We start from the raw sequence: 24,032 nt of genomic DNA, 5'->3' as shown, positions 1-24,032 counted from the left end.
TAGAATGCCGAAGGGCAGCAATGTCCTTGTCTAGAGGGTTCTTTTGGGGGGCGGGGGTTGGGGTAAGAATTTAAACTCTTTTATTCTGTAATGTAAATTTTTAGGTTTATTTTTTAGGCTGTTGTATTTTTGGCATAACAAGCAAAATTTTTAGCCACAGCAATAATACGTATAAATACAATGTAATTTATGTGCAGGTGTGTGTTTTGTGTATGCGTGTGCACATGTGGAGGCCGAAGGTCAGTCTTTGGTGTCACTCCTCAGGAGCTGCCTCCCTTCTGTTTTGAAGCAGTCTCTCCCTAAGAAGCAGGGGCTTGCCCCTTAGGCTGGGCTGACTGACAGGTGAGCCCCTGGGGTGCACTCCTGCCTCCCTGCCTGCCTTTGCTTTTCTGTGAGTTCTGAGGACTCGAGTCAGGTCGCCCTGCCGGTGCAGTACGTACGTACCCACTTCCATCTCTCCAGACCCAAAGGTCCTTTTAAAGGGTAATTGTTAGTGCACAGTATCAAAGGTGTTCCCCAAATGACCAGTAGAAGTTGTTATTGCTCTAATGGTTATAACTTTTATTTTGTGTACTGGGTTTGGTATCAAGGTTTATGATGAAATCTAGCACAGATTGTATGTGTATGAATGAATGTGAGTGCAACATGCATGTGTGTATACACGATTTTACGTGTGTGTGTGTGTACAAGTGGGTGCACATGCACCTGTGTGCTGTGCGCGTGGATGCCCAAGGGTGCTATAAGGAATCACCATCATTTCTCCCCCTACTCATTGAGCCACAGTCTGAGTTAAACCAGAACTACCATATTGTTGGTCTGGTTAGCCAGCTTGCTCTAGGACTCCCCTGTGCCAGCTCTCTGACACTGTAATGACAGGTGGGCTGTCATACCCACTGGGTGTTTAGATGGGTTTCTGAGGAGCCGAACTCTGGTCCCCAGGCTTTTGAAGCACACACTTAAACCTTGGAGCCTTGAAGCCCCAGGCCTTGAAGTTTCTGTTTCCACCAGTCAGTGGACTCTGATATTTCCATAAAACTGAAACCTGGCTCCAGTGATTTGTTTTGTTTTTTCTCTTCTCGTGGTTGGAGATGGTGCTGAATGATGGATGTGATGGGGATTTGTGCTGTAAAGTTCTTTTGAAATGATTCAGCCAGAGTGCAGCTGTACTGTTGAAGGAAGTGGTCTAGTCTCTAGCTCGTTAGTGTACTTTCTCAGTGTACCTCTGGTAACTAGAATTTTAATGTTTGGTTAGATTCAGTGAAATGAAATATTTGAAGTAGTTTTTCTTTTGAAAATTGGCACCAATTTCTTGAAATTTTGAAAATCTTAACGTGTGTTTGAATTCGCATGGACTCTGATATGTTGAAATGCAATTACAGGAAAATGGTTGATGACAAAAAAAATCTACTCACCTGGGAAGCCCTGTTGTTGTTTTTAATCTTAAATGTTTTTAGACTTAGGGTGTTTTGATATGAAAAATTTGAAGTTGAGGATTTGTTTCACGTGAAAGGAGTTTATTTGGATTTAGTTTGAGTGTTTCTAACGCATTGAAATAGGAAAAAAGCATTCCTCCTTTTGAAATCACCCTTCTGTGAGGTGAAAGCAGAGTATTTTTAATGTGGACAAAAATGGGTGCTCTGGCACACCCCTGTTTTCCCAGGAGTCTGGAACAGAATCAGGAAGACCTTGAACTCTCAGCCAACCTGGTCTGCATCAGTGAGACCTTGTCTCAAATTAAGAAGGTGACAGGTTGGATGGGGGAAGAGCTGTCACTTCGGGTTTTCTTATCCAAAGAGAGCAGTGGTAGTCTGTGCTGTGTGTGTTCTTTCAGGTTTATGGTCGTACTAACCATACAGTTTTTCATCCCATTTTCTCTTTTTCACATGTGTTTTAAAAATAAGGAATCAACTTTCAGAGCCTAGTTACTATACTTCCCAAATGTGAAGAGGTAGAAAAGCATTTTAACCCCCTTTCGGTATTTATTGGTTTGGGGGCTGGGCACTGCATGGAAGTAAGAGGACAATTGCAGGAGTCAGTTTTCTAGTACCGTGGTGGGTCTCAGGGATGGTCCTCATGCTTAGCAGCAGGGGCCTTTCTGGCCAAGTCATTTCACTGGCCCACAGTTTTAATTCAAGCTGTCCTTGTATTTCTTGCATTTTAGTTGTGGGTTTTATGTAGGGGGGTGGGGGAAGCTCCTTGGTTGTTTTGATTGGCCTTAAGAAGATTTTTTTTTGCCTAGATAAGTTTTTATTGTATAGCACTTCATAGTGATAGTGGATGTTCAAGCATTTTGCAGTCATGTGAAGATTAATGTCTGAGTGGAGGAGAGAGATTCTTATTGAGTAGGCTAAGTAGTCATTTTAAAAATAAAACTCTAAAGGCAGAAACCTTAAAAGGTCATCTAATTGGGTGGTGGCAGTGTCACACACCTTTAATTCCAGCATTCAGGAGGCAGAGGCAGGCAAATCTCTGTGAATTCTAGGTCAGCCTGGTCTACAGAATGAGTTCCAGGGCAGCCAGGGCTACACAACACAGTGAAACCCTGCCTTGAAAAACCAAAAGAAAAAAAAAGTCTCCTGAACCGGTTTACTGGTGAACCTGAAACCACTCAGTGGGAGGGTAGGTGCTTATACTTGGCAAAGGTTATTAAATCAGCCTAGCAGATTAATTCACCTAAGCCTCTTCTCTGTCTGTAGAAGTTTTATCCTACGTGACCAGATGAAGTGTTCTCAATTATTTCTTTCTTTCCTGAGAAAATGGTGCTGGTGAGTACCAACATCTCTGCTCATCAGTGAGAGCAGTTTTCAGAGTAGAGGGAGCAGGGGGTGTATGCCCGTGCGTGTGATGTATATGTGCACAAAGATACACAACAAAGGCCTTTCAAGTTTCTCAAATTATTCAGATAGTCACTTTGAAGCTTTTGTTTTTACCTGTGACCTAAAATTGACAGCGTGTCAATGGATTGTATGCCTTGGACCTGGATGCCTCTTTTCTACTTCCTAAAACTCAGGATGAACAGAAGACTGTCCAGGTATTTCTTAGAGGAACAATGGCGTATGCATCTAGTTTCCCAGTAGAAATTAAAATTGTTTTGCATTATTTGTTGGGCAGTGAGCAAGCTAACTGCTAGATTAAGAGACTTTGAAATTTAAACATTAAACCTAATGGTATAGTTAAATAAACAATTAATTTTAAGGCAGAGTCTTTCTATGTAGCCCTGAATGTCCTTGAACTTGCTTTGTAAACCAGGCTGGCCTAGAACTTACTCCTTTGCCTCCCAAAGTGCTGAATTTAAAGCCATGCACCACTATGCCTGGCAGAAAGATTGGTTTTAGCATTACCTTTTCATTCCATATTCTCAGTAATTTATGATCTGACTGAATAAATTTACAGGATCAAGATGTGGACAACACATTTCTATTTCCTCTGGGTTCTTGACTCAAGGCTGTCTTGTGAATATTTTACTTTAAAATGACCCTGATTTAGCTTGGGAATCCATGTCCCTCATTCTGAGGAGACACAATCAGTTTTGCCTTGGGGAAAGAAAGCTGGGGAAATGAACAAAAGTTACATTAACCATCTGTGTGATCTTGAATAGTCATTTAATATTTGCCTGTAAAGTGATGGACCAAAGCAATGTGAACAGATATGCTCCACAAGTTCATAATGTGTGATCCTTGGCTCCATTGAAGAAGTCAATCCCCAGCTGATCTGCAAGGAAAGTGAATACCTACTCTGTTGCCCTCTCTCTTGAGCATTCATGTTTCCACTTGGCCGCTTTCTTGCCCTTCACGTTGTGTTCGCTCTGTAGGTCTTGAGTGACTTCAGTGTTTTAATGGCTGTGCACCAGTTCTGCTCTGTAGCCTTATAATCTGGGTGTTTTCTGTGGATTTTCATTCATGTCTTAAAGGAATCGCAGCCCCATGCATCTTCATTCATTAACAGCACTTTCCCTGGGGGTTCCTGCTCATTTTCCTTTTAACTCATCACCATGTTCTGTTAATGTATTTGATTAGGATCTCAGCAGTCACAGGTTCCTGTTGTTGTTATTTCCCCTCTCACTGAATTCATCCCATATTCTAGTAGTGCATTTGATTAGAGTCTCAGCGGTCACTGAAGTCCCTATGTTTTCTTGTATGCCATAGTACTTGCCCATCTGGAGTCACCGTTTTGATCTCTCAGAATCTCTTAATTGCCCCATTTCTTTCCATCTTGTTTATCTCTTAGAATGAATGCTGACTGCAAACAGACTGTTGCTCCTGTTTGTGTTCCCAGTGTCGGGATGCTATCGTAATTTAACCTTCAGAGCTCTGAAAGACTCAGGATGCAAACAGTGTCTAGTAAGATAAACTCTGGTGGGGATCCCCTGTGGACTGCCGTCAAGCTCCCTGATCCCCCTTTTACTATTGTTGTTTTCCTCCAAGGCTGGGGAGACTCTCAAAACCCACCTCCCCTAATTTTTTCATGTACTGTCTCCAGGCTGCATCACTGCAGCTCACAGTGTGACACGGAACCAGCCCGTGGCTGCTCTCTTGGACTCCTGGGTTCCTTTTGCATTAGAGTCATGTCTCACTCTTTGATCTAGTTATCCAGTACCTACCACCATGTCCCACAGTCAGTGCTTTTCATTCTTTCCATCCTGAATGACTTATTGCTAGAGTGTCTGTAATTCTGTTGCTATCAGGTTGTGTGCTTTCTGTTGGTAGTAGACATTTGTTAAAGCACTGCATGTATATGGATTCATTCTGTTCCTTAGAAATCCCTACTATGTAGGTATTATTGTTTTGCTGTGACCTTGTAGTAACAAGGCCGAGCTTCAGACTTGGGGTAGGTAGTAGCAGAACCCTTATTTTATTGATGTTACTAACCTCCAAGTGACTGCTAACTTAGTCTTTGACATGGGGTAGACTTATTGGTACTCACACAGGATAACAAAAGTGTGCATAAACTTACGTACTGTGTTTTATTGCCTGTTACCTAGGGGTGACAGTTTTGTGGTCTTTACTTAAGAGGCTCAGCAAATCTCTTAGAGTGAATTCAAAGATGTTTGCTCATACAGTACAGAAGTTGGTCTCTATTGTTAAAAAGCATTGGCTTCCTTGATTTCAAATTCTTGAGTCTTTAATTTGAAATCAAGGAAGCCAATGCTTAGTGGTACATGAATCATATAAGCATTAAAACTACAGTTTTTGTCAAAGTTAAGATGTTTACATAGAACATAGGGTAGTATATCCATTGCCATGTGTATGAGGAAACTTGCTGATGTCAAAGAACTAGTCTGCATACAGGAGTGTTAAGGTAAAGGTGGGTTCTGAAAGATAAGTGGGGGCCATGTTGCAGAGAACCATAGTCCTTTTCCTGTACAGAGACACTGAATATATTTGAGTGTGTAAATGAAGGTAAAAGACCCTGGTGACAGGAAAGAGATACAAGGTAGAACCCTGTCAGATACACTAGACATCTGGTCCTAAGGATCTGACCTCAGTAGTTAAGGATGCAGGGAACAAATCTGAGCAATATTCATGAGAAGAAAAGTAAAGGAGTGTTGTTAATTGGATAGAAAAATTTTCAAGAAAGGAGTTCACAATAAATGACGTTTCATGGTTGGAAGATAGGAAAAGATTGCTAGGGACTGCTGGTTTGTGGTGAAGTGTTTTATATAATGGATGTGCTGTGCACTTCAAGGAATTCTACTCCGCTCTCTAGAGAGATTTGGGCAGTGTTGCCAAATATCTCATAGTGCCGAGGACAGTCCCTTCACAGCAACAAATGACCACATTCAAAATGTCAACATTGAAGAATCCTACTTCTAGAGAATTTGACAAGTACAGGATGGATTTTACTCTGAAATATTTGTAAGAGAAGTCACACTTAAAATTCCCTCTGTCCAGCCGGGCGGTGGTGGCGCACGCCTTTAATCCCAGCACTCGGGAGGCAGAGCCAGGCGGATCTCTGTGAGTTCGAGGCCAGCCTGGGCTACCAAGTGAGTTCCAGGAAAGGCACAAAGCTACACAGAGAAACCCTGTCTCGAAAAAACCAAAAAAAAAAAAAAAAAAAAAAAAAAAAAAAGAAATTCCCTCTGTCCTTCATTCCTTCAGCTGTTTTTCGAACATTGAAAGCTGGCAGGAAATTGTGTTTCTAGTCCTGTGTATTTTCTATGCTCACTTATTACTGGTTCCTGAATATAATATACGCAAGAGCATCCCTACTGATTGGTGTAGTTCAGGTTCTCTAATTTATTGAGCTATTCTTGTGACATTCCCTGATTTTAATTTACTCGAGCTATTTTATAGAAAGTCTTGATAGCTGTAAGTTCAGGTTTCAAATTATTGTTCCCAATTTTGAAATGTTATTGCTCATTCTCTCACATTCACTTTACAAATGAACTTCAACAAAACCATGTTTTTCTCCCGACATAGTTTCACTGAATTTATACTACCAGGTTTATACTGTTTTTGTTTTTTATTCTAGAAACTTACTTGTATAATACTTAAGTAAAAATAAAAAAAAAATGGTTTAAGACAAGGGTGATTGTGTTCTGCATTACTGTCTGTTATTGCAGTCATGGGGTTGCACCAGGCTGCACCAGGGCTCAGAGAGAATGCCCAGATTTGCAAAACTAGACTTTTTCTAAGTGAGGAATTTTTAGGGAATAGGGAAAAAACTCACACGCATTCTAATGGTCACTTTTCCTTATTCTCTCATGTTGCTTTCTTCTATTTTCTCATGTGAGTCCTCTTATGCTGTTACACTCATGTTCTTTCTTGTTGCTCCAATCTCTCATGCCTTTTTACAGCTTATATACCCCAACCAATTATTTCAGGCACTATAAGAGTTCTAATTATCTGGGAACACCCGCAGCCCTCACTAGGGGCTACAGAGTCAAGTTATGTTCTGTAGTCTTAACTAGTCAGAATTTATTTTCACAATTTGAGGTCAGGAATGGGTGCAAGGAATTAATCATTTGCCAGAAAGCAGTAATTTGCCTGTCATTGTGTTTACAACATAGCCATGTAGTACAGTTGTGTGTCCATGCTTGGATGAAATTGGGAATGCTTATTTAAAAAACCTGGTCAATCTAAAGCTCTTTTGAAAGTTTGTCTCACCTAATGATGTACAAGAAAACTGTAACTGCAATTCTTAGCATAAAGATTAAAGAAATTTGAGCTAGTCTGGCTCCTGAATTCATAAATCATAAATCTAAGCTGTGATTAAAGCAGCTTCTTAGTGGAACTCTGTAGGTCCTGACTGTATCAAAAATTACACAGCATCTTCCTGACAATCCACAGATATAAATGTGCCCACTAGATAAGAAGTAATCATGAGATAAACACACTACAATAAGGCATTGGGAGATTCCACACCATATACACAATATCAGATACCAAAGGTACAGCAGAAGCAAAAGACATTCTGGACTCTGTATTCTCGTAAGCTTTGCTTGAAGGAGACAGAGCCATCAGAGAGATATTCTTCAGGTGGGCTGACATCTGACCTTCAATTGCCATCTGCTGCACCTCTGATACGGTCATTGGCTACCAGCAGTCTGTGACGTTTATTCCAGCATTCTTGATTTCATCATTGCAGTTATTTAAAAACTGAGGAAGCTAAGTGGGCTTAGAAATGTCCAAACTGAGTATTATAAAGATGAACCTGACTGACCACAAACTTAATAATTATTTCCTAATTAAAATTTTTCTTGTAAAATACCACTCGATGATAAATTAACTCTATAATAAAGTCTGATTTGGGAATTTTGTTTTTTATGCTTTTGCAAATACATACATTTAAACTTCATCCTGAAGTAGATATTCATTTTGTGGGTAACAAACTCAAATTTTTTTTGTAGGGTTGTTCCCTGTGTATTTTCTGATAGCAAATCCTTGGATTTCATCCATATAAGACTTGTTTAAATTGATGGCTACTGGATAGAAGCCATGTATCTGTGGGATGTAAATGGGATCCTTTTCAAGTAAGGCAGAAACTTGAAAATTCCTTTATAATGGTGTAGAAAAAGAAGAGGAATTCTAGAATGTCAAGCTTTTTCATGTGTAAATCACCATTATCACATGTGGTTTCTGTCTGTTCTCTTACCTAGTCTTAATTTGACCTTCTGATTTCTAAAACAGTGTTAGTAATTGTCCTAAGAATTTTTAGTTCTACTTCTTTTACTTTATACTTACTAAATGGAAAAGGAGTCCTTTAATGTAAATCTGCAAAAGATCCTTAAAAGAAGTCCTTTTGAAGCTGTGTGTGTGTGTGGCAGGGGGAGTATATACATATATATACATATTTCTTAAACGTTTATTGATCCATTTGATCAGTGTCTTTTTTTCCCCGAGTCTTGGGCCAGATGGAAACTGAAGCCTTAGGTACTCAGGCACATACTTTTAATTTATGCATTGTGTCTGTTTTATATATATATATATATATATAGTTTGTGTCTGAGTGGTTTATCAGCTTTTGAAAATAACCACCGTTAAATCTAGCAGGAGTCAGTAGCACTCTGATGCTGCAGTGGTCTACCTTTGCATCCTTTACATGAGTTCACATTGAACAAGAGCCTTCTGGGTAAGAGTCCCACATTTCAGCTAGCAGGAGAGCAGGGGAACCATGGAGGATGCATCAACCAAAGAGACAGAAGGTGCCGTTGTCTAAGAATGCTTTATTGCAGAGGAAACTATAGCATGGAGAAGCTGAACTGGGCAGGCAGGCAGGTGATTTGGCTTAGGGCGTAGACCCTGCCATTATAGTGAAATCATTTAGCTTGGATGTCCCTTATTTATAAAATGGGAAAACGGCTTGATGAACTGAATAACTTACATTTTTATGAAGGATGGGACACAAGCATACTAGGGACAGAATGCTGATCATTAAATATGAATCTTCAGAATGCATACCTTTGGACCGCCATCATTTGGTGGGTGAATGGGTCTTACATGGTTTGGACGAGGGTCTTGATAATCCTTGAGAATGGTACATTTTACTTTCACCTCACAGTGGCCTGTTGGAATTAAAGAGCTTCTTAGTGTTTGGAAGTCATATATACATAATTCACAGAGCTGGGGATCATTTATTTCACCTCTTTTTGTGTGTGGAAACTTGTCATAACTGCCCATCAGATGGCAGAGAAGGGCCAGCTGGGTGGTATGACATAGGAGGAGTGTGGTAAAACCGTGCCCACCGAGAACATGGCAGAGGCAAGTGAAGGTAGTGAGGGGGTGAGGCGATGCCTAGTTAGTAGAGGGCAGGGCTGAGAAGTCAAGACTTCTTCTCGGCAGTCAGCTCCTGCTGGGGCATTTTGAAATTTACTGAAAATGTACTGCTCTGTTTCTTGAGATTGTCACACAGTGAATGGATTCCCATTAGGTTGGGGAGGATATGATCAATGTGTGTGTGTGTGTGTGTGTGTGTGTGTCTATCTTGATTTGAATACTTGTATCTCCTGTTGATCCATGACTGACTCTTTTAGTTGTTAAACCTCAGTGGAATTTGCTTCCCATGCAGCCTGGTACTAGGGATGAGGATGACTTTGTATGTGAACTCTTTGAAGTAGCATACAAAATCATATGCGTATTTACATTTTTTAGTTAAGAATGGCCTGTAGTTTTTCTGGCTTTCTAAAGGAATGACTTAAAAAGAAGGGAGGGAGGGAGGAAGGAGGGAGAGAGGAAGGAAGGATGGATGGACAAGCAGGCAAGCAGGCTGGCTGGTTAATAAAGTGCTTTAATGAGTTATGTGTTGTTATCTACAGTACTGGTATCTTTGTGTTTACTTTTAATTAAAAAAATTAAATGTTGAATCTTGACTCTTACAGGTAAAAACACACCAAAGTAATATTTACTGCATCCCTAAAAATAGTGTAAGATCGCACTGACTTTTCTCTATGCTTACAAGGCCTTTAAAAGTAAAAGATCACAGTATTTCAATATACTCACTGTGTAAGTGAATCAAGAAAGTTTTTACATGAAGCTGTGGAAGATATAAAAATTAACCTGAAAAGGAAGTTAGAATTATTCTTGTAGGCCTTATATTGAGGCTTTCATCCTGTATTTTTTCTTGTTCTTGTAATAGAAGTCAAAGTCTACCTTGTCTCCTTTTGTTTTACTCAGTTGGATGACTCCTCCCAGTTTTAGCACCTACAAATACCACTACTGCTAACTGTATCATTCCCATCACTATCACCATCATTACCACCATGATCACCAGTAGGACCATCATTACCACCTCCATCACCATCACCACGCACGAAACATCTCCCTCCTCCGACACTTGCTTTTCTCACAGAGAGCCAGCCTCTAGTTTTGCCGTCACTGGTCCTTCCTGCACTTCATCCACTGCCTTGTTTCACTTCATTGGTGGCCAGTTAGCCTCAGGGCCCAGGAGTTAACTTTATTCATTTCCTGCTCTTCCGGCATCATGGTGCCTGTCCTTTTCCCCTCTTCCCTGCTGTTGGAGGGTCTTGTCTTTTGTGCTTAAGCCTCTCCTAGTTCTTATAGTCATCACTTGAAGCCTCATTAAAGACTTTGGCCTTCGGCTGTCTTCTCATCAGGTCTTCATGGTCATGGCCAGCTAGTGCATCACCAAGGACTTCCATCTGGTTATCATTTGCGGTGATGTTCATTTGGCAGCAGCAATTCAGGCTAATTTTCTCCCCCTCAAAATAACTAATTCACACCCTGTTTTGACTGCCATCTCCACCATGACATTTTGACCTGCAGACCCTTCTCTTCAGTAGTCTCCATTTCTCATGCAATGTGCCCAGGTTAGACCTCCTGCTCTCGAAACAACTCAGTCTTTAGAGAGCCGTATCTTAACTCAGGTTTACTTTCTCCTGGCACCTGTTGGGTAGAACCTTGACCTTGCATACAACAGTCGGTACCTTTTCTGTTAGTGTCTCATTCATTACCACAGAGCCTAAAAGGAGTCTAAATACGGTGACCACCTAAATTTTGTTTTTAAAGTTCATTTGAAATGTTTTTAATTGAAACAGAATCACAGTCTCTCCCAGCTACTATTCCTTGAGCCACTCCCATGCACCCCCCAAGTTGAAAGCTCCTTTCTCTTTATTATTATAAACATGTATATGTATGTGTATGCACAAATATAAATACAACCTACTGAGACTACTTTTGTTGTGTGTATATGGTTTTCAGGCTGAGTACTTTACACTGGACAACCAAAAAGGGCTCATTCCTGGGAGAGCCTAATTATCATTCTCTCAGCAGTCATTGGCCGCCTGTAGATCTTCATTTAGGGATGGGACCCCAAAGAGATTTCCCCCCTTTCACATCAGAATTGTCATTGTACTGGTCTTGTTCACGCAGCCTTTTCTAGGAGACTGTTTCACAGTAGATTTCCTGGTATTTGGACTCTTACAGTCTTTCCACCCTCTTCCACCAAGTTCCCTGAACCGTAGATGCAGGAGCTATGACGTAGAAGTATCTGTTGGGGCTAGGCCCCCCTTCATCCATTGATCTCTGCATTATGTCCATTTGTGATTTTCTGTGATAGTCTCCATTTGCCGTAAAAAGAGGCTTCTGTGATGAGGGCTAGTAGCTACACTTATTTGTGGGCATACAGCTAAGATTAGAGTGTGGTAAGGAAGGAATTAAGCTAGTCTGAGCCCTGGGGAGCTGACTAGGTTTTCAGTACCAGACATGATTTCTCACCTGTTGAGTGGGCTTTAAGCCTATTAGATATTGACTGCAACCAACATGTGGGTACCACTTTTTGCACCTTTATGCCATGCTGGTCATTGTTGTGGTCCATAGGTATTTGAAGCTGGATAGGACTGATTAATTGTTTCCCTCTGCCCTGTGGCAGCTTACGTAGAATTTTCTGGAACCATGAAGCTAGATCACAGGAAAGAGACTTTCACGTCAGATCTAGCTCCAATCAACTGAGTCCTGTGTCCAAAGTGTGTGGTGTCTTCAGCAAGAGGGGCCCACCTTCAGTCCTTGAGAAGTGACCAAGGGCTACATTTATAATCTATACTGCTTTAGGAGTCACTTGGATTACCCTGACCAACCATTTGAAAGGTTTCTTGTGCCCGATACTGGTTTTTTGTTAGACTATGGTTCCTGGGAGGAGCAGAATTCAAGTGGCTTAACTTTCTTTAAGCTGTGTGTGTGTGTGTGTGTGTGTCTCCATATACACTTACATGTTACAATTTTAGGTGAGCATACAATATGATTCCTTGAGGCTGTATCCAACAACTTTGGTGTTCCTTTGTCCCTCATCCCTCCTTCTGTACTGACCTCTACCCTCCCTGTTATTCTGTTTCCTACTTCATATCACCTGTGTCCTGCTGTCCCCGCCCCACCTCTACGGTCCCTTTATAATTGATTGGTTTCTATGGTTACTGCATGTTATATGCTCACATTTGAGGATATGGAGCTACAAAGCTCCTGTACAGCTAAGGAAACAATAAGTGAATAAGAAACCCAAAGAATTGGAGAGAATCTTTACATGATTTAGAGGATTAATATCCAGACTATACAAAGAATTAAAAAACAAAATTTAATGGACACAAATGATCCCATTTAAAAATGGGCTAGAAATCTAAATAGAGTACTTGATAGAAGAGATAAAGTTGGCTAATAAATATCCAAAAACTGTAAATGAAATTAAAACAGTTTGGAGATTTCATCTCTCCCAGTCAGGATAGCTAAGATGAACAAAACTGGACAACAACTGCTGGTGAGGTTGTTGAGAAAGAGGAAACACTGGCTCACCATTGTTGGGAATGGAAAGTGGTAGAGTCACTCTAGAAGCCAGTATGGGGAATCTTCAAAAAACTAGAAATAAATCTACCATGTGACCCAGCTATACCACTCCTTGGCATATGCCCAAAGGACTCAACATCTCGCTCCACACACACTTGCTCAGCAATGCCCATAGCCACCCTGTTCACAATAGCCAGGAAATGGAAACAACTTAAATGTCCTTCAACAGATGAATGGGAATGCCTTAACATATTCCCAGTGGAATACTGTTCAGCTGTTTAAAAAAAAAAATCACGGCATTTGCATGGATGCAATGGATAGACCTAGAAAACATTATACTGAGTGAGGTAAGGCAAACCCAGAAAGGCAAATGCTATGTGTTCTCTCTCTTCTGCAGTTCTTTGAACCTGATTGTTTTCTTTTCTTTCTTTTTTTTTTCTTTTTCTTTTTTTTTTTTTTTTTTTGGAGACGGTCTGTCTGCATAGCTCTAGCTGTCCTGGAACTCACTGTGTAGACTAGGCTGGCCCCAAATTCACAGAGCTCTTCTTGTGTCTGCTGGGATTAAATTGTGTGCTACCATGCCCAGCTGCACCTAATTTCTTATGTTTAAGTCCGTTCTTTTGTTATTAAAAATCTCAATTATTTATTCAAAAATTTTTTTGTCCAGCCTGAGGAAAGAAGTTATTAATGTGGAAGTTTCATCTTTTAGTTCCAAGACACCAGAACCTGCCTTCTGTCCCTTTTGAGCTCCAGCCCAGTGTCTGCTGTGCTTTGGTTCCTGATCCTTCCTGCCTTCTTAGACGTGTAATGTCGGCAGCTTGTCTAGTGAGCCCTCTGTTTCCTCTTTAGTGGGACCCTAGACCCCATCTACAGCATTCTACCAGGTCTTCCCCTTCCTGCCAGGCGTTCTTAGTCACACTACACACCTATAGTGTTTATCTGAAGTCCTGACGGCCAGATCAGCTTCTGGATAGCAGAAACTCTTGGATTTACAGAAGCATTTCCATGTAGACACATGTGTCTGCTAGCCTTGTGGTTCAGTAACCAGCAGGCTCTGTAGTCAAGCACATTGTTACTTCCGCCCTGAAATGGAGCTGCCTAGCATAAGGGCTGTAGATAAATAGTCTCATGTTAGTAGTTCATGTCAGATTTGCTTCCCAATGAGCTATTAAAACTTGAAAAATGTCAGCGATGGTGACTTTCCAGTTACAGATGAAAAGATAGGTACTTCTGCTTTCTCACCTTCCTTCTGCTTTTGAACTCACTCTGGCTTTACTTCCTTCACTTCTGAATGGCTCTTGTCAACTACCAGTGACCTTTATCTAAAGTTAGCGGGTTCCACTGAGTTTTCAGCCTCTTATCATCCGATTGGTCAGCAGCCTCAGCTCCTGCAGATGCCAACTCTGCAGCAGGCCCCTCTGTTGCTGTCCTTGGTGTCCCCTTTCCCTGGGTCCCCATCTCTGGAAAGTGCATCCTCTCGCATTAAATGCTAAGTACTTCCAGGTTTGTTCCCTCTCTGGCCATTGTGTGTCTTTGTTTTCAGCTTTCCAGTTCTCTTCCAAATGTGTACTGAATCACAATGCACACTCCAGTTGAAGCCTTGCGTGAGTTTGGTGATGTGCCCACTGGCCTTTTGAGGCTCTCAGAGGTCTGGTTTCTGAATGCGTCTTCATGTCATGGATGTCTTGTCCTGAGAAGGATTGTTTTCACATATTCTTCCTTCGCCTCGTCTCCTTTTCTCCTTCCTGCTATTTGGTCAATTTTGTGGCAGTGTCCCCTTGTGTAGGACAGGCATGGGGGTCTAGTGTCTAGCCCTCTTCAGCTTCAGGGGGCCTGCTCAGAAAGACTCCTAAAACAGGGTCACAATACAGACTGCCTTCTGGAATGTGCTTTGGTTTAATGTTAGTAGGCTCCTACTATCTATCTGTTATCTATCTATTTATTTCATCTAGCTAGTTCCCATTTTCCTAGAGAGGCTCTCTAATTCGAGTGTGCTCTCATCAGATCTTATGGCTCTGTGTATGAACTCTACACTAACAACAGTTTAATTTTACATTGAAAATATATATCATTTTATGTTTCCTTTCTCGACTCTGAGCACTAACATTTTCTTCTTGTTCACCTTTTCATTTCTAGCAAGGCTGGCCTAGAGTGGGCAAATAGTAAGCGTTTTTTAGTGAATTTTGTACATTAATTGATCTTTCTGTGTGCATTTACTAGTGTAGCATGCTTAGTTTCCATGGTCTTGTGAATCCAGTCCTGTTGGCACTCCTTGAAGATTAAGAAAATGTATTTTAAAACTAGAGGATTAACTATGAAGAGTCATTGCATAACTCTGCATAAAGTCTTCTTTGCTCTGGTGCATAGCTTCTCCTTCCTGCTTTCAGGTTTTTCTACATTGTCCTGGCTCCTGTGTTTATGGATATCTTAGATCTCACAGATTCTAGTACTGTATGCAAGTAAAACACATGAACTGTGCCAGCAAAATTCATCAGACTTTCAACTTGTTCATCAGTTGATAAATCTTAGGGGATCCAAAATAGTTTAGCCATCTGCTAACTGACCAGACAATTTTAGTATTGTGAAAGGGTGTGGTCAGAGAGGTAGGTAGAGGATCTAGGTAAAATGTCAGAATAAGGCTCAGTGCAGAAACCACCTTAACTCTTAATACTGAAACTCAACAGTCAGCTCAAAATTAGGAAGAGATTTGGTGAGGTTAAACATGAGCGTCCAGACAGTCGGGGATTTCCCAAAAGAGGCAATCGTCTTTGGGCATCTTCAGCTCCCTGTTTAAAGAAAAGATATATTTTCAGGGACATGAATTCTCTGTAAATTAATCATGATCTCTAATTTATAATATACCACGCATTCCTGGAAATTAATTGTCCTTTTATATTTTACTCCTTAATTAGGAAAATCAGTTGGATCTCGGTCATCTCAGAGTGAGTCTGAAATTGTGCCAAAAGTTGCTAAAATGACTGTATCTGGGAAGAAGCAAACAATGGGATTTGAAGTGCCTGGGTAAGACTCAGTCCCTCACCCCTGTAAAGCATCCATTGTCTCCTGTGAATTGATGAGAACATCTTTTTCAGTTTTGTTTACTAAACCACTAGCCCTTTGTATATTGCAAAGGACAGAGACGGAGTGAGAACTTAGTTTTGATTCTAGCTTTCTCATTGTATGACTCACTGTGCGGCGTTTCCTCACATCAGTGATTGATAGATACTTTAACATTAAACTAAACAAAACTGCTTTGTAGACTAGTTCTATGAGACAGGGCATTCTTAGTACCTCAGGGTGGTGTAGACAAGCAACACTTGGGAGTCAATGAATCAGACTCAGTGACTTCTAATAACTAAATATTACTATTACTACTGTCTTGGGCTGGAGAGATGGCTCAGTGGTAAGCAGTACTGGCTGTTTTTCCAGAGTACTCAGGTTCAATTCCCACTACCCACATGGCAGCTCACAACCGTAAGTAGTGCCAATTCCAGGGGATCTGGCGCCCTCTGCTGACCTTTTCAGGCATTGCACACACTTGGAGCACATACATGCAGGCACAATATCCATACATATAAAATAAAATTAAAGGAAAAAAAATTGAAAACAAAACAAAAATATTGCCTTGAAGTTCTTTTCAACTTTTGTGTGTTTGTGCATTTGCATATTTGTATTTGGATATTGTGTGTGTGTGTGTGTGTGTGTGTGTATTTGCACATTTGTGTATGTGGATGTAGTGTGTGTGTGTGTAGTTGTTTGTGTGCTTGCATATTTGCGTGTGTGGATGTAGAGTGTGAATGTGTGTGTATGCGTTCACCCATGCAAACATGCAAAAGCCAGAGATTAGTGGGTATTGACCTTGCTTGCTCTCCACCTTACATTTTTATTTCTAAAGATTTACGTGCTTTTAATTATGTGTAAGTGTGTCTGTGTGGGGTATGTGCACATGAATATAGGTACCTGTGGAGGCCAGAAGAGGAAGTTTGAGTAAGCCACCCATGGTTGCTGCTGGGAATTGGTCCTCTGAAGAGCATCATGCACTATTAACATTGTCTCACCATTTGGGTAGACAGCTAGCTAGGACGCCATGGATCTGCATTTTTGCACCCCTGGCACTGAGATTACAAATACATGCCACCACGTCCGGCTTTAATGTGGGTGCTGGGAATCGGAACTGAGAGCCTCGTGTTGTACAGCAAGCTCTTGCACACCAGTGAGCTGTCTCTCTAACCCTCTTCATTTTTATGCTGAATAAGATGGTTCATAGTATCCGAAACACATGCAGTTACAAAGTCCTAGAATTTGAAATAGCTAAAAAAACCAACCAACCAACCAAACAAAAAACCCGACTAAATCAACCTTGGTAGTACTTGCTATTTTAAAGTCAGTCTCTAGAATTCTAGGAGTTTTTCTTAGAGAAGGAAGTGAGTTATATGTGTTTCAAATGATTTGTAAGTGCTAATATTTCACATCCTTAAGATTGTTCAGAATTTTTATTCTCTAAATAACACTTTTGCTGGGCGTGGTCGCAAACACTTTCTGTCTTAAGAGGAGGGAGATGGAGACTGGAAGGTCAGGAGGTCAGGGTCATCTTCAGCTACGTAGAGTTCTGGACCAGCCTAGGCTCCATGAGTCTCTGTCTTATAAAAAACAAAAAGTGCTATTTATGTTATGTATACGTCACTTACCAAAGCATAAAAGGGGAAAGTCATCAAATTTTAACAAAGATGACTTCTGCTTTCAGCATTTTGAAATAGAGTCTCAGGAGCCTTATTGTGTCTCCTTTTATAAAAATCTGTAGTAATGGGAATGTATGTCCCTATGTTAGGTGGGGAAGAATTTTAATGGTCTCCCACTAAAGTGTTGGGATTTAAAAGCAAGATTTTATTCACTCAATTTCAAGTTCAGTGTGGGAAAGAGCTCAGGCCTAGGAGGCAGGATTCCTCCAGTATGTATTAGTTCAGTGATGGGTGAGATGGAACTCACATTTTCATGTAGCTTTAACCTGTTCAGGTCTTTTTGAGTTGTGGTTCAGTTCTAAAAGCTTGCTAATGTCCTTTCTCTCTTAATTATGATTAAATTGATGCAGATACCCTTTTTGTTCTTAATGTGTTGAGTTACAGTTAACTCTGTTATAGGAACCTCTTATCTTGTTTGAGACAGGGTCTCCATTGTGTAGCCCTGACTGGCCCAGAACTCATTATGTAGACCAGGCTGGCCATGAACTCACAAAGATCCACCTGCCTCTGCCTCCTGAGTACTGGAATTAAAGGCGTGCACCACTGTGTCCAGCTAGGGAGACTTTGCTTGGAACAAAATAAATAAAATACATAACCCTTACATTAAGAATGTCACAGTCTTGATGTGGAATGTTTCAGAGGCCTTAGCAGCCAGCACATAAGCTTAAAGTACTATATTGTACTGGAGATACATACAGAGCTGCTAACCCAGTAACTGAAATACTGGGTAAAGTGAGGAAGAAAGAGAAGTGTTGGGTACGCGAGTAACTGGTGAAGATCAGTGTCAATAAAGTACTGCTTTTATAAGTCCAAACACTGAGCTAGGTTATCACACTGTGGCTAATATACCATCACAAATATACTCAATCCTGATCATCTCATTGCAAATACACCTGGTTCTGATTGATAAACAAGGTCAGTACTTAGATGAGAGAATGTAAAATATACACTGGCAGTTCATTTCTCCATATATTTGCACACGTATTCAGTGTTTGGAAGGCACTCTGTTTTATTAACATTGAGAAGTGTAACAATACCTCTAGAACATAGGTAAGTAGAACTGATTCAAAGATCACATGTAGGACAGATACTGTATACTTAAAATCATTAGTATAAATTAGTGTCTAAGTGCCCAACTCAAGAAGAAAAATTAATCCTTTAGATTTATAAATTAATGGTCTCACTTTTGGAAAGTTTGTTTGGAAATAAGAAATCACATTAATTAGTTAAGATCATAAAATTATATGAGAAAGTATCTGAAAAAATTGTCCCCAACTTATTCTTTCAGTCATAACAGTCGCTGTAGGCCTTGGCCCAGAATGATTATTTTCAGATCTTCGAGGCATTTGAAAGTTTCCAATAGCAGTGTTTACCTCATAGGATGCAGAAGTTGCTGACTGTAGCCTGACTGAGCACCACCATACCTGGCTGCATCTAGTGTTTAGTAGACAGCTCTCCCAGAATTCCAAGCCTATGTTTGTGTGGATTGGCTCTGGTCACTTTTCATTTCCACCTTAACAGATGTGAATCACTTAGCTGAGATCCAAAATGTAAGGGATTACAAAAAGGCATCTCTGCTCTGACATAATAGGACAGCAGTTAAAATGGCTTCCTGACCTTTCTTTCTGTAGCTTAACCTCTGAGGAAAATGGAGACAGTCTGCCTGCTCTTCACCGAGGACCTCCTGGTGACAATGGCAGCATTGCTTCTCCTAACGTTCCTGGGACCAGCACTCATAAATCTGCCCTCCTACCTCCCTCCATTCAAGCATCAGAAGAGCTGAGTTCAACTCCAACAGCAGTGAAAAAGTCTAGCAAGCTGAGGCAGCAGATAGATGTGAAGGCAGAGCTGGAGAAGCGGCAGGGCGGGAAGCAGCTCCTCAACCTGGTGGTCATTGGTATGCCCGTGTTCTAGGCTCCTAGCCGCTTGGGGCAGCAGAGACTTAAGGCAAAGAGGCATTGCATCATAATGCATCCTAGCCACCCTGGGTGCAATGGTACCATGTTACCAAGGAGGGCATCAGACCTGGCTTGTGGCATTTTCATTTGGTGAACACTTTGAAAGTGGGATGTATTTAAAAAAAAAAAAAATGGGAAAAATTACCCTCTTTAAAACAATATGCACAACACCCCCCACTCACACACCCTGTTCAGGTGTTTTAACCTTGATAAAAGTCGGTATTTGTTACTCCAAATACTGCCCTGAGCTATTGAATTACAGTCATGCAATGCCTCAGTGTGAACAACGTCTGACAATGTACCTAGTATTAATCCTGAATCAATTTTCCTTAGGTCATGTTGATGCTGGGAAAAGTACTCTGATGGGCCATATGCTTTATCTGCTGGGTAATGTAAACAAAAGAACTATGCATAAATATGAACAAGAATCTAAAAAGGCTGGCAAGGCTTCATTTGCATATGCATGGGTCTTGGATGAGACTGGAGAAGAAAGGGAAAGGTAGTCACTATATTTCAAAATTTTCAGTTTAAAATAATGCAGTCCTTTTAAAATAAGTGTGCAATGTGTGTTGAATATGTAAAACATAAAATGTTAGAGAAAACTTAACAAAATCTTTTGTTTTGTACATTGTTTATGCTTTTATTCTGTGAGAGTAGGTTAAGCATATTTATCTAAAACCAAACAGCAAAGCCCGGAACCACCTACTAAAGCAGCAGATCCCCTAAGTTGATTTTGCTGCAAGAAGAGCTGGCACTTGTTACTCCTCAGCCTATCACGCTGTCTTGACTTGGAGTTAAAGTTGAATTTGACTCGGTCTTGCACCAGGTTATGAATGAAAGGGAAAAAGCAAAACTGTCTTCTGCCTACATTCAGAATGCCCAGCAGGTCCAGAATAGAGGCCTCCACGGTTTTCTAATTCGTGTTCTATGTTCTCGTGAGATGGTCCAAAAAGAAGCAGTGGAATCTATCTAGTCAGTTAGTCCTTCTATCTGTCTCAGGACTTAGTTAGTGCTCATTTGGGTGGATTCTAACAAAAGGAGGAAGATAATCACCAATTTCTGGCCGGAAAATGAGAATATTTCTTTTGAAGTATTTTAAAGCATAAGTGTATATCTCATTTAAGGCTATCAGAGATGGAGAAGCAGAGGCCATCTACATAAAGTGAAATGACAGACACAGACCAGCTAAGTCCAAAGAATGAGGCCCTGTGCAAGCTCTTTCAAGTTAACAGTTTGAAATGTCTCTGATGGCTTTAATATGAGTATTAGAGAGTGTATCTGGATTTGCAGACTTTTCTGCATATGTTCATTTCTGCAGTCCTCTCTACATTATAATGTTTAAGTAAGGCAGTTCTCAGTAAAGCAGGTTATATTAATCTTTAGTGTTTCTCATAACCGGGTGTTTGTATCATCATGGTCTTTCTCCCTCCTGTGGGTATCTTTTTTTCTGTATATTATTGCAAAGCTGCTTTCTTTAACCTGTTACTTGCCATATTTTGAAAAACAGTAGAACTGCATGTGACGGCAGTATCAGAAGCCCAAGTAATTCCCACCGGTTTAACAGACAGATTGTCAAAGACTATGGCTTTGTTTTCTTTGCATAACCTGATTATGTGGATTAGTAGACTGAGAAGAGTGTAATTGAAGCTGGAAGGCCTTAGTAAAACTTCTTCATTATGTGTCTGAGTGCAAGTGAGCTACTATGCACTTACTCCTATACTGACCGAGCGTTTGAGCTTTCCAGCTGTAGCATCTGCTTATTGCAGTAACACTGTGGTTGCTGCCTTTCGATCTCCCACCATGTTATAATCTAGACTGTTCCTCCATTCTGTAGACAGCAGAAGTTTCTGAGTACATATCAGAAGTGCTTTTAGCTCATTCCACTATGTAGTGCTGAATGGCCTTTTAAAAACTGGTATGTTCTTTATTCCACCATGTGAAATATTCGCAAATCGGTGTTGAAGAAATATAATAGAAAATAAAACAGAAAACAATAAGCTGGGTGACATTTTCATATCTTTATGAAAGGATATAAACCCCTAGGTATTGGAGAACATTAAGCAGGATTAGGCATCACTCTGGCAAGCTCAAATGGCTTGACTAAGGAGACCTACTCCCCTTTGCCATGGCAGACCTCTAGTTTATTATTGTAGTTTTGGGACTCTTGTTATTAAAGGAAGGCTAAATTGTTTTAGTTTGAATGGTCTAGAGCAGTGGTTCTCAGCCTTCCTCATGCTGCGACCCTTTGCTCCAGTTCCTCATTTGTAGTGACCCCCAACCATAAAATTACTTTGTTGCTACTTCATAACTGTAATTTTGCTAGTGTTATGAATTGTAATGCAAATATCTGATCCCTGTGGAGGTCGTGACTCATAGATCGAGAACCACTGATCTAGAGCAAACCTAGTTTATTGCCCAACTGATTTCTCCTCTTAAGTTTCCGAGGTCACATGACTCAGGGCTCTTGTCGCCATTTCTAAGGATTTCTTATAATTGGAATCTTCGTTTTGTGTCTGAAAAGAGGTCCTGGTTTGGTCTCTAAGAGGGCTGAGATGGAATATGAAGCAAACTGCCATTTATCTCTCTTAATTTTGTTAAAAATGGGCATCTGATACCTCTTGTATTCAAATTGTAACTATTGGCTAACTTTGCAAGTCAAAGTTTTCTGTGTATATTTCTATAATTAGTGACATATAAACACTAGAATGTTAGAAAAGCTAATTCCTGAAAGTATCATTTGTCGCATTATCTTTTCTTCATGTGTATTTTTCTCTCATCTAGAGATGTGTATATATAGCTTTCTTTGTTCATAATGATAGTTTCTTGCCAAACATCAAAGAAATGGGAAATACCTATTGTTTTGATTGAGTTTGCTATATATACAACCTTGGTTTCAAAACATACAGGAATAATGGTTATAGCTGATATTTCAGTCCTTTGCTTCATTATACAAAATAAATATGTAAAAGAGTTCTCATTATTATGAAGAATTTAGGTTGTCATTAAGCCTATTATTAAGAGGTTTAGCTCACATCACTGACTATTTATATAGTAGCTTTTAACCATTTTATGTTTTGTTTAAGGGGAGTAACAATGGATGTTGGCATGACGAAGTTTGAAACCACAACCAAAGTTATTACATTAATGGATGCTCCAGGCCATAAGGATTTCATTCCAAACATGATCACAGGAGCAGCCCAGGTACCTATATCTTAACTGAGTAATTCACACTGATTGTATCTTCAGTTTTTGACATCAAGCTTGCAATTATGGTGTTTTAACTCATAATTTTTTTTTTTTTTTTTTTTTTTGTTTTGGTTTTTGGTTTTTGGTTTTTCGAGACAGGGTTTCTCTGTGTAGCTTTGCGCCTTTCCTGGGACTCACTTGGTAGCCCAGGCTGGCCTCAAACTCACAGAGATCCGCCTGGCTCTGCCTCCTGAGTGCTGGAATTAAAGGCGTGTGCCGCCGCCACCACCACCACCACCACCGCCCGGCTACTCATAAAATATTTTAAAATTGAAAGTTTTACTTTTAAGAGGCTAGAAAAAAATTGAGATATATTGTGTTTTTCGTGACCTGTTTATTTGTGCTATCTAAGCTTTCTGCCATGTTACATTGTGGAGGTATCAGAGATAGAGACTTTGGTGTTAAAATTATGGTATGCAAGTGTAGATTTCTTGACACACACACTCCATTTATTGCTAAAATTAAAGTCTGGCATGGTACTGAACACTTTAAAGTAGAATTAAGCTAGAAAGAGTATTTGAGTAAGTAAAAGACGAAATACTAAAGTCATTCCACTGGACAGAGTACCCGAATCCTACTTCTGTTGTTGTTGGGTGTTTTTGAGACTGGAACTTGCTGTAAGTTCAGACTAACCTGGAATGTTCTGTATAGCCCAGACTCTCAGTGTCACCTCCAACTCTGGGCTCCGTTTCCACCTTCCACATGCTGGGGTCATAGGTGTGTGCTACCATGCCGAGCTGATGGGTGCTGAGTGTAGTTTACATGAGAAGTTCTGTAACGAATGTGGTGTCATGTGTAGATTCTAGACTTACTTTATGACCATTTCATCTCCCCTTATGTATGGGAAGGATTATATGGTAATCATTGTGAAATTCTTATAAACCAGACAGTACAGAAAACAATGATAAAACCTGTCACACAACTAAAAAGCTGTGTGGACTGTACCAGGAGGTGAGAGCACTGAGTGCTGTGACTGGAGATCAGCAAACCCTTGAGAGACTGACTGTATCGCCAGCCTCAGATGGTTCAGAAGGGGATGTAAGGCATTTAGTCCCCCTAGCCAGACAAGACATTGACAAAAATGACTGGTAAGAATGGACCTGGAAGAAGAGAAATGGGCCATAGTTTTTTGCAAAATTTTGTAAACCACTTCCCCACGATGGAAGTAGAATTGCATAAAGAATGGTTAACCTAAGAGTCGTGGGAACCAGGGGGCTGACGGGGAATGTGAACTTTTTCTTTCTGTTTTGTGGATTTGAGTATGAAAGGAGAGATGATTGTGATACAAGGTTCTGTAGCAAGCTTTTTTGTTGGCCGCCAGCTCACAAATAATGGCACGGAAACTTATTAATTATGAAAGC

At 40.4% G+C, this 24,032-nt stretch overlaps 1 protein-coding gene and 1 long non-coding RNA gene across 5 annotated transcripts in view; one reads left to right on the top strand and one right to left on the bottom strand.

The window, feature by feature from the left end:
• The window catches only part of Hbs1l (HBS1 like translational GTPase), a 71,852-nt gene that overhangs the window by 26,237 nt on the left and 21,583 nt on the right, over positions 1-24,032 (top strand). For all 4 annotated transcript variants that reach the window (XM_059272664.1, XM_059272667.1, XM_059272668.1 and 1 more), the window contains 4 exons: positions 15,641-15,749; positions 19,099-19,364; positions 19,759-19,924; positions 22,509-22,626. In XM_059272664.1, the coding sequence (XP_059128647.1) occupies positions 15,641-15,749; positions 19,099-19,364; positions 19,759-19,924; positions 22,509-22,626 (659 nt within the window). The remainder of the gene's footprint in view (positions 1-15,640; positions 15,750-19,098; positions 19,365-19,758; positions 19,925-22,508; positions 22,627-24,032) is intronic.
• Positions 15,216-19,384, bottom strand: LOC131918532 (uncharacterized). Its single transcript, XR_009381010.1, has 2 exons — positions 19,085-19,384; positions 15,216-15,514 (listed from the first exon to the last, which is right to left on the bottom strand). It is a non-coding gene; the product is annotated as an uncharacterized LOC131918532 (long non-coding RNA).

Source organism: Peromyscus eremicus, chromosome 8b (genome assembly GCF_949786415.1).
Source record: "Peromyscus eremicus chromosome 8b, PerEre_H2_v1, whole genome shotgun sequence".
In the NCBI taxonomy this organism is placed as follows: domain Eukaryota; kingdom Metazoa; phylum Chordata; class Mammalia; order Rodentia; family Cricetidae; genus Peromyscus; species Peromyscus eremicus.
The sequence above is the reverse complement of the archived record's forward strand: the minus strand, read 5'-3'. Positions and strand labels throughout refer to the sequence as shown.